The sequence below is a fragment of the Haliotis cracherodii genome, unplaced genomic scaffold (assembly GCF_022045235.1).
Source record: "Haliotis cracherodii isolate W230 unplaced genomic scaffold, xgHalCrac1.p SCAF_10, whole genome shotgun sequence".
Lineage (NCBI taxonomy): Eukaryota > Metazoa > Mollusca > Gastropoda > Lepetellida > Haliotidae > Haliotis > Haliotis cracherodii.
Genome location: NW_027266265.1, coordinates 29,943,108 through 29,954,683, shown reverse-complemented (window position 1 = coordinate 29,954,683; position 11,576 = coordinate 29,943,108). Strand labels below are relative to the sequence as shown.

The following is an 11,576-nucleotide window of genomic DNA, read 5'->3' as shown; positions in this document are numbered from 1 at the left end:
CGGAAAGGTGCTAAACTGGGGTATATTGTCACTTTCTATTTTTTATAGAGTTATTAAGATGTCCATCTACACTTTTGTCGCACAAAGTATCTTTCTATCTTGTCTAAATTAATTTTTAAAAATCGTTGAAAAATGGTCTCCAAAAGTCTGTTGGTAATGTTTATAGAAGGCGGCCATTATGGTCTCGAAAAGTAGGTTGGTGATATTCATATAGGGCGCGGAGGGTTTGGTAAACAGGAACGGAAAGGTGCTAAACTGGGGTATATTGTCACTTTCTATTTTTTATAGAGTTATTAAGATGTCCATCTACACTTTTGTTGCAGAAAGTATCTTTCTATCTTGTCTAAATTAATTTTTAAAAATCGTTGAAAAATGGTCTCCAAAAGTCTGTTGGTGATGTTTATAGAAGGCGGCCATTATGGTCTCGAAAAGTAGGTTGGTGATATTTATATAGGGCGTGGAGGGTTTGGTAAACAGGAACGGAAAGGTGCTAAACTGGGGTATATTGTCACTTTCTATTTTTTTTTTAATTATTAAGATGTCAATCTACACTTTTGTTGCAGAAAGTATCTTTCTATCTTGTCTAAATTAATTTTTAAAAATCGTTGAAAAATGGTCTCCAAAAGTCTGTTGGTGATATTTATAGAAGGCGGCCATTATGGTCTCGAAAAGTAGGTTGGTGATATTTATATAGGGCGTGGAGGGTTTGGAAAACAGGAACGGAAAGGTGCTAAACTGGGGTATATTGTCACTTTCTATTTTTTATAGAGTTACTAAGATGTCCATCTACACTTTTGTCGTACAAAGTATCTTTCTATCTTGTCTAACTTAATTTTTAAAAATCGTTGAAAAATGGTCTCCAAAAGTCTGTTGGTGATGTTTATAGAAGGCGGGCATTATGGACTCGAAAAGTAGGTTGGTGATATTTATATAGGGCGTGGAGGGTTTGGTAAACAGGGACGGAAACGTGCTAAACTGGGGTATATTGTCACTTTCTATTTTTTATAGAGTTATTAAGATGTCCATCTACACTTTTGTCGCAGAAAGTATCTTTCTATCTTGTCTAAATTAATTTTTAAAAATCGTTGAAAAATGGTCTCCAAAAGTCTGTTGGTGATATTTATAGAAGGCGGGCATTATGGTCTCGAAAAGTAGGTTGGTGATATTTATATAGGGCGTGGAGGGTTTGGTAAACAGGGACGGAAACGTGCTAAACTGGGGTATATTGTCACTTTCTATTTTTTATAGAGTTATTAAGATGTCCATCTACACTTTTGTCGCAGAAAGTATCTTTCTATCTTGTCTAAATTAATTTTTAAAAATCGTTGAAAAATGGTCTCCAAAAGTCTGTTGGTGATATTTATAGAAGGCGGCCATTATGGTCTCGAAAAGTAGGTTGGTGATATTTATATAGGGCGTGGAGGGTTTGGAAAACAGGAACGGAAAGGTGCTAAACTGGGGTATATTGTCACTTTCTATTTTTTATAGAGTTACTAAGATGTCCATCTACACTTTTGTCGTACAAAGTATCTTTCTATCTTGTCTAACTTAATTTTTAAAAATCGTTGAAAAATGGTCTCCAAAAGTCTGTTGGTGATGTTTATAGAAGGCGGGCATTATGGACTCGAAAAGTAGGTTGGTGATATTTATATAGGGCGTGGAGGGTTTGGTAAACAGGGACGGAAACGTGCTAAACTGGGGTATATTGTCACTTTCTATTTTTTATAGAGTTATTAAGATGTCCATCTACACTTTTGTCGCAGAAAGTATCTTTCTATCTTGTCTAAATTAATTTTTAAAAATCGTTGAAAAATGGTCTCCAAAAGTCTGTTGGTGATATTTATAGAAGGCGGGCATTATGGTCTCAAAAAGTAGGTTGGTGATATTCATATAGGGCGTGTAGGGTTTGGTAAACAGGAACGGAAAGGTGCTAAACTGGGGTATATTGTCACTTTTTATTTTTTATAGAGTTATTAAGATGTCCATCTACACTTTTGTCGCAGAAAGTATCTTTCTATCTTGTCTAAATTAATTTTTAAAAATCGTTGAAAAATGGTCTCCAAAAGACTGTTGGTGATATTTATAGAAGGCGGCCATTATGGTCTCGAAAAGTAGGTTGGTGATATTTATATAGGGCGTGTAGGGTTTGGTAAACAGGAACGGAAAGGTGCTAAACTGGGGTATATTGTCACTTTCTATTTTTTATAGAGTTATTAAGATGTCCATCTACACTTTTGTTGCAGAAAGTATCTTTCTATCTTGTCTAAATTAATTTTTAAAAATCGTTGAAAAATGGTCTCCAAAAGTCTGTTGGTGATATTTATAGAAGGCGGCCATTATGGTCTCGAAAAGTAGGTTGGTGATATTCATATAGGGCGCGGAGGGTTTGGTAAACAGGAACGGAAAGGTGCTACACCGGGGTATATTGTCACTTTCTATTTTTTATAGAGTTATTAAGATGTCCATCTACACTTTTGTTGCAGAAAGTATCTTTCTATCTTGTCTAAATTAATTTTTAAAAATCGTTGAAAAATGGTCTCCAAAAGTCTGTTGGTGATATTTATAGAAGGCGGCCATTATGGTCTCGAAAAGTAGGTTGGTGATATTCATATAGGGCGCGGAGGGTTTGGTAAACAGGAACGGAAAGGTGCTACACCGGGGTATATTGTCACTTTCTATTTTTTTTTAATTATTAAGATGTCCATCTACACTTTTGTCGCAGAAAGTATCTTTCTATCTTGTCTAAATTAATTTTTAAAAATCGTTGAAAAATGGTCTCTAAAAGTCTGTTGGTGATATTTATAGAAGGCGGCCATTATGGTCTCGAAAAGTAGGTTGGTGATATTCATATAGGGCGTGTAGGGTTTGGTAAACAGGAACGGAAAGGTGCTAAACTGGGGTATATTGTCCCTTTCTATTTTTTATAGAGTTATTAAGATGTCAATCTACACTTTTGTCGCAGAAAGTATCTTTCTAGCTTGTGTAAATTAATTTTTAAAAATCGTTGAAAAATGGTCTCCAAAAGTCTGTTGATGGTATTTATAGAAGGCGGCCATTATGGTCTCGAAAAGTAGGTTGGTGATATTTATATAGGGCGTGGAGGGTTTGGAAAACTGGAACGGAAAGGTGCTAAACCGGGGTATATTGTCACTTTCTATTTTTATTTAAATTATTAATATGTCCATCTACACTTTTGTCGCAGAAAGTATCTTTCTAGCTGGTCTAACTTATTTTTAAAAAATCGTTGAAAAATGGTCTCCAAAAGTGTTATATGGGGGTGGCCATGTTTGTCTCAAAAAGTAGGTTGGTAATGTTTATATAGGGCGTGGGAGCTTTGGAAAATAGGTGTTAAACCGTGGTATATTGTTACCTTCTATCTTTTTTAGAACTTCTTAGATGCCAATCTACACATTTGTCGCTGAACGTACCCTTCTGTCTCGTCTAAATTCATTGTTAAACTATTAATATGTCGGACTACTTAAAAGGTATATGAACCTGTGACCTCTTATGCTGTGATCTGTTCCAGGATCAAAAACTGTTATTTTCAGCTCTAATACACCATTTTTCAGCCATCTGTGACTCTTGAGGTAGTTGTCCGATTTCTCTCAATGTTCGATGCCATTGTGGGTTATATACAGACTCAATGGTCTGAAGATTTAAGACCTATATATCTAAATTAATTAATTAAAACTGATTGAACGTGTTGTTCCCAAACAGTCCAAGGAATGCATGATATTTTGGAGTCTTTAAGTCCTAGGTCACATGGGGTGGCAGCTATATTAGATTCATGATTGAAAGTATGTTTGGAACTAGAATGCAGTCTAGAGTGTCTGAATGCATGGTTAACAACATTTAAAGCACGGAGCCGTGAGCCTCGGAGCTAGAGGATTTTTGGAGGGTATGGTCGGTGTGTTATTGCTAAAGACAACCACGATCACGAAACGCGTTGTCGGGTATTTGTTTCATCATATTTGCACAAACGTAATATTACTCTACGGCATAATTTATTCTTTGATGGCCTTATTCAGCCTCATTGGATGGTTTTAGAAGTGGTATGAAAATGGCCTCTGAAAGCCTGACTATTTAAATAGTGTCACATACAGACCCTGACAAAAGAAAATGTGGGTTTCACCGAAGTGGTGAATGGTGGTACACATGTATGGCATATTGGGAAATGAAAATGTAGAGACGTCCACTGTGGGTATGATAAGAGGTGTAACCACGGTAATCTTTTAAGATTACAATTTGTACCAGGAAATACTTTAAAAACAATTGCCTCAACTTCTACACACAAAATAATGATTAAAGGACGTGTTGGATGTGGTGAAAATATTGCGTTGGGAAAGAAAGTCGGACCCTCCTATTAGAATGGTTTTTTTTCTATGAAGCAGGGTGAAAATGTGTAAGATATAAATAAAATTATTTTATTTTAGTGGTTGTTAATGCTATTGGGAAACATTGTACTTTCTTAAATAAGAATGATATAACAAACACGTCCTAAATATGAAACTTGACATAAAATTGCGAAACAATATACATACTTCTAGCCTCTATACACATTAAAATTCTCACATAGATATTCCTCACCACACTAAATGGGAACAAGGAGACTTCCTAGACACTCCAAAATCGAAGACAAAATTCAGGGAACTCGTAGACAAAAGACATATGGTAGGGAAATATACTCATCTATTGATTTATTACATATAGATATTGAATTATTATGTGGCAAATGTATTTCAAATAGTAAGTTTTAAATGACAATAATATTATTGCTATCATCTTGTCCCTCTCTGCTTGGATATACATGTATGTACCTATTTACAAAGGATACTGCTAATGCTCAAAGGATACTGCTAATGCTTTCATAACAAAAGTACGGTAATCCCCTGTTCATCACTTACCGGGTTATTAATTTATTTACAAAGAGGCCTTACCATATCTTTCATTAAACACTTTTGAAATTAAAAAAAACCAACAACATGCAAACGAAACACTCAGAAACATAAACGAGACCGGTATGGCGATCAGTGATAATAATAATAATGCTAAGATTACTTATCATCATTTAATTCCAATATCTAACTTCACTCCCGGTTTGTCTTGGAGGTGGCGGTGTCTACGAATTCACCGCATCCGTGTATTATAACATTTCTTGTTTGCCAGGCGACAGAGCGATAACAGCGCACATGTATCAGCCGAACGCACATAGAATAACAGTCAAACTGAGTTGTACGCGCGATACGAAGAGCTATACCACTCGATAAAAGCGGTACGCTTCCTTGGTCTCGAAAAGTATGTAAAATAGCGACGACCTGCCTCCACGAATTTCACATGATTATTGGAATAACTACATCTGACATAATATGATTCGTCTCGCGAGCCGAATGTTATTGGGGAATAATTGTAACACAGTATGTGTGCTACAGAGAAGAGAAGCAAGTAAAATCAAAATGGTCAAACAACTCAAGAAGTTAGTTGATAGAAGTCCAAAGTAAGTTAGCTCTAACTGATGAACCTTGAATTTAGAAGAGAAAAAATGACTTAAATTAAAAATAGGCCTGTTTAAGTATGCATTGATATATATGTGGAAAATCCAGTTGATAGATATCAGTGTACATAGTGCACACTGACATTGAATTTGAACATGTTGAAAGCTATGCGTTATCCTGTGCTTCTTTGACCTGTTGATTTGCAAACAACACAAATTTGGATTTCTAGGTCAGAACAAGTTTCAGGGACCCCATGCTTGTCGTATCAGCTGACTAAAATGGGGATCGTGTGGACAGGCTTTGTCATTGGTACAAAGTCGTAGCTGTATACATGTACTGCACCACTTTTACGCTCTGATATCTATGGACACTCACAGCTGCAATTAATTCATCAGTTATTTTCTAATAGAGTTTTCGCTATATGGCTGAAATAACGCAGATGCAACGTTAAATTTTAACTCACTCACTCACTCATTCTATTAGAGTCCAATGCTGATTTTACAAGGACCTTTACAAGCAGTCAGATTACATTATTCAAGCATATTGTGGAATTGTTAATACCCCTAGTCGCGAAACCATCTATCTTTAAAATACACCAATTATCCCAAGTGAAAATATAAGTAGTCATGCAATAGTTATGAACCTGTAAATACAAAAGAGTCAAGTTTAATGATTTGGACACTCTTAATATTTTAAGAAACAGCCAGTAAACACATTTGATGTGTTCTTGATGTGTCTGTCTGTGTGTGTCTATTGATTCCAAGCTGATCAGTTCTTGTTTTATTCCCTTATGCCAACATTTTCCTGAGGCAAGGGTGTTAACTGATTATAAAAGTCCAGTTTCGAGTTAACTCCCCTGTCTCAGGAAGATGTAATGCCAAGTGTCAGTCAGGGTTCCATTATCAGAACACTCATAAGTGAACTCTATATTTTCCAAAGGATATACCATCTGATATCAATACCTCGGAAATTGAAGTTGCCTGTGAATGTTTTGTGTACTGATTTTAATTAATGTTCTTTCTTTTCGCAGAAAGAAGTGGCACAAAAATCCAGCGGTATGTTGACATTTGACATTTACCTTCACAATAACATATGACAGAGAAATATGACAGGGATTGACTCAACATTACTTCTATCACATAAGTCTAAATGAAAAAGGGGTCACAGATGGCCCAGTGTTATACATGGTATAAGGGCCACCATCATTCAGCTGGAATATTGCTGACTGTGGCATAACACAACTGAAAAACAACATAGAAGGCCTTGTGTCAAAGCCCAACCCTGCCTGGATCCCTAGTATCGAGTTGCATACAGTATCTATTACTATATGCCACTAATCCTGACTGCTAGACTGTGGATAGCAAAAATATGGTTGGGCTAAAGGAAATGGCTGTGGAAATTATAATAGGGATCTTTTTATGCACACCTCATAGATGATTTAAATTTTTGAAAATTCTCCTATTCCTGTAGATCGATACAACTATCAATAATCAAAATTAATCAAATTAATATCCAGATCAAATTGTTGCAAGATTAGAGTTATCCTCCTTTATTTTGTTTGTCACTGTAACAGTATGCATAACAAACATGTTTTGATTGGATGTAATTTGTAGTTTAACCAATCACAAGCTGTGTTACATAACAAACTTTGACTACCCATGTCAAACAAGTCATATTTGTAAACTTGAGAAAATTGAAACTGGCTAGTAACGTTTAATGCCAGCTAGCCCACCTGGGCACAAAAGATTTTGAGACTATTTCACACAATGCACACATCACATAGTCATGGGTTTGAACCCTGATGCACACTGTTCATGATCTTTGGTCTGTTGGCACCAAGCCAGTGCTCACTGGTTGCACATGGTTCACATCGAAGATCTGCATCACTTTTGTTTTCTGTCATTTACAGTACCGATATGCTTTCAAGGTTATGTTATGTGGTTAAATGTAACTTGCTGTTATGACTATGTTATTTGTCACTAGTCGCCCCTTTCCGTAACCTGCAAGAAAACTGGTCCCCCTAACGATGAATGTTATGTGCGATAATACCACAAACCAATCAGAATGTGCATGCGACTTCCAAGTACTTCGTTCAAAGAATCCTTGAGGAATAATTATTGATTATACGTCTTGCTTTTAAAAATATACCCAAGGTACAGTTACATGTGTAAGTCATACTGAATAATACTGTAAGTTCCGATGTGATTCAATAGTGTCTGGAATATGCATGATATATGGGGGAAATATACGTGAATCATTATGCAACAAGTTGACAGTTCTTTTAGCAATGCCCATTTGCGCAAGATGGGCATGAGTCATTCTTTGGCTTGTCCCAGAATAACATGAGTTGGTCCCGAATGGCTGGGAGAAGCTGCCCCTTTGTTTAGGCTCCTCCAGAACTGCTTGATGCATGGAGCAAAAACTTGTACAATTGGGTGTGTGAACTTGCCTTTACATCAGGCCAGACTTTTAATAAGCTTAATGGTCAGTACGTGGGAAAAAATATACGTAAATATTTCAGACATTTGTTTTGTTCTTCAAAAAGTGACATGTAGTTAAATATGTGCAGTGCTCCTCTCTTTGTTTCTCAGATTGTCTTGCAGTTTTTATTTTGTGGTGAAGTCTGAGGTTTGTATTAGGTGAAAAAAAAAGAAATATTGGATTTTTTCTCTCATTTTTTTAGGATGTGCTGATCGTCTAAACCAATAACATAACATCTCCTACCTTACTCTTCAATAATTCCTTATTTCTCCAAGATGACGACATCAACGACTACAAGTAGGGGTGTGAGTGATGGACAGCGTAGACGTGCAGAACAGGTGAGCACAGTGCTATACAACTACATCACAAGCATCATAGACTCTGGAGAGCTCTCACCAACACTAGCTGACATGGCAGTCGACATCAACCGGGTATGTGACACAATCGTCTTTCTCCAACTTGTCAGTTCTGATTCCCCTAGGGGTTCCATGTTAAAATAGGTCCTTAGCAACTGTTGGTCCCCAGGAGGCGACCGGGTCATCAGACTTGGTGACTTGCTTGATTAAATGTCATCATAACCCAACCGAGTGTTATGTTGCTCATAATATTAATCACTGGTTTGACTGGTCCATGTCTAATTAGTTACAGGCTCTTCATCATATAACTGGAATATTGCAGACTGTGGCATTGCATTTTTTCCATTATTGGTCCCTCGCACAGAATGGCGTTCTTCATGATTATTTAGAGCCAAATATTTTGGCTTTTCCAGTCCTGACTAGATGTTTGAGAACTTGGTAGGTACACAACTCTTAAATTGAATCTTCAAGTGAAATCTGCTTTTTGTGTAGGTTTTGTTTTTGTTTGTTTGTTTAACGCCACACTCAGCAATATTCCAGCTTTATGACGGTGGTCTGTAAATAATCGAGTCTGGACCAGACACTCCAGTGATTGATATCATGAGCATCGATCCACGCAATCAACCAAGTCAGCAAGCCTAACCACCCTATCCTGTTAGTCGCCTCATAGGGCACGCATGGGTTACTGAAGACCTATTCTACACGGATCTTCATGGGTCTTTAGGTAATAGCAGCAGTCATGTAATACTATTTTGTGTGCAGGTGAAGGTGACCCCAGACTTCAGTGCAGTAAACATCTACTGGCTGAGTCATGGCTTGGAGAGAGATGATGAACTTGAAATTGAGCTGAAGAAACATGAATCTAAACTCAGGTAACAGTTCACCGTGCTCTGGCAAGGACAAATCCAAGCTGGGGCAGGGGTATAAAGGCGCCAGAAATCTATGGGTCACCAACCCATCTCACATATCGGGTACTCATTCCCCGCTGTGTGAACAGTCACTTGCCCAGGGTGACACCACAAGTTTGGACCTTATGTTTTGGGGGTATGTACGTATTCATGTATCCACCATCTGGTCATCTACCAACAGACGAGGGGGTCTTTTGAGTGCACAGGGTGAATGTACTGTACACTAGGTGTAGTGACAACACTGTAAAGAAATGGAAACGTTGGTCCCAAGGTTGAATAACAACCTGATCACTAGTGGGATACAATCCCGGCACCTGGCTCTCACCGCTTGCCCACTCGGGAGACAGAGAAATGGAGCTGGTGATGCCACTTTGAAAACCAATCGTGGCAAATAGGACCAGGGTATACTGTAAATCTTGAAATCAATGCGAGCATGAAATTAACGCAAAAGACCCTTGCTCATTATTTTATCTGGACATATTGAAGTATATCGTCTTATCAGGTTCAATGCACATGGCCGGAAACAATGACATATATTAGAAACAACTGCCATTATAAACTATGTAATTGAGCTCTGTACAATCTTTGTTGGTGACCCGACCTTTCTCCTTTTAATTTGCGCTATTGGAATCTCCTGCTTATATTTCATATCAACCAGCTGAAGTGACATTTGTGAACATAACAAATGATATTATTCAATCGAACTGCTATTTCCCAATACTATAAAATGAAATTCCAAATTTTATAGTTCAAAGGCACGGCTACGAGGACACATTAAGTTTATGATGTATTTTAGGCCAGGTTTTGACACTCAAAATAATTTGGTGACATATTAGTTTCATGATTTAAAGTACAGTATTTGACGTAATAAGCTCCCTGCTCTAATAAGCGCCCTCGGCGATATTTGCTAATATATTGGCGAGTGAACAATCCCAATTAGCACCCCTTCCGATTGATCAATGTACACAAGACTTATTTATTCGCGTATAATACGCACTTGTGTGTTATATGCACTGTTAATTATGGGGAATTAAATTCTGGAAAAATATCTGTCATACTTAAACATTTCAGGCTGTCAGCATAAACCACGAAATTTAACTTTCAACTGTGTGGTTTTTTCACCAAAATAATATTCTAATAAGAGCCCCCTATTTCTAATTTTGAGAGTGCCCAGGGCGCTTATTACGTCAAATACGGTATATCATAATAGAATGGAGATAGATGCACTGGACAAACAAGGATGGGTGCATGGCTATGGGTGTTGATGTGAGTGGTATTCAGATTTTTGTCTTTGTTTCACACAGGTCCATACTTATATCCTACCGTATTGTCGGAACTATTCCCCAAGTCACGTTTGTACAAGACAAGACGGCAGGTCGGTATGCAGAAGTCGAGAAATTACTGAGAATAGCCGATTTTGGCCCTGATTTCATACCTGGTCCCCTGGGAAGCAGTATTCGAACCCTGCCCCAGGCGCCCCAGGCAGAGACAACACCCTCAGATGCAGACATATCTGAGCAGCTTCAGAAGCTATCTCTGGACTTTGTGGAAACCAAACATGGCAGACATATTATTAGTGTGGACGAGAAGACTGATCGTGTTCCTGTGGATGTCAGGAAGATGATGGAAGATGAAAAGGATCCTGTGCCTGATTTAAATTTCCGAAATGATTTGTATGGACTAAACCATGAGGAAATAATGAACAGACTGCTTCTTAAAAAACACAAGACAAAGCATCGAAGTTCGGAAAGGACACTTGGAATTGAATCAAAAAGTGACGGCCCTGTCAAACCAGTGCAAGCACCTGACTATGAAAAGTTTTTGAGAACAAAGAATATGTTGAAGAAAAAAGCCAAAATAACAAAAATTGATTACACGGTTCCTGATTATTATCATTATGAAGCGTTTCATGATTTTGGTGACAATACAGAAAGAGGTGGTACAAGTGATGATGATTCTGATGATGATTTAACTGACTCTGATGATGATACCACTGATAGGTAAAACGAGTGCTCATGTTTTCAGATTTTTCTGCGGTTTTATATATAAAGTAGATCATTAATTTGGAAATTTATTGCTTACAAAATTGTGAAATATTAAACATGAGAATGTTCTTATTTTTGTGTGTATCAAATAAGATAATATGAGAATACAATCCAAATAATGAATAAAACAATTCTGAAACATTAACACAAACTTTTGTTCTTTCCAAAGTGAAAACTGAATGGATGCACATGATATAAAAACCTAATGTTGACTACTCTATACATGAACCAGAAATATATGGACATACTTCAGACACATGTACAGAGAATCTGTATGGTAATTAGGGGGTATTC

General features: G+C 37.2%; 1 protein-coding gene across 1 annotated transcript; it reads left to right on the top strand.

Annotated features, from left to right (window-relative positions):
- Positions 1-5,326: 5,326 nt before the first annotated feature.
- LOC139448823 (putative ribosome-binding factor A, mitochondrial) lies at positions 5,327-11,268 on the top strand. The gene is made up of 5 exons (XM_071230354.1): positions 5,327-5,494; positions 6,523-6,547; positions 8,249-8,404; positions 9,092-9,201; positions 10,542-11,268. The coding sequence occupies exons 1-5, from the start codon at positions 5,367-5,369 to the stop codon at positions 11,239-11,241; spliced, it is 1,119 nt and encodes a 372-aa protein (XP_071086455.1). The 5' UTR covers positions 5,327-5,366; the 3' UTR covers positions 11,242-11,268.
- Positions 11,269-11,576: the final 308 nt, after the last annotated feature.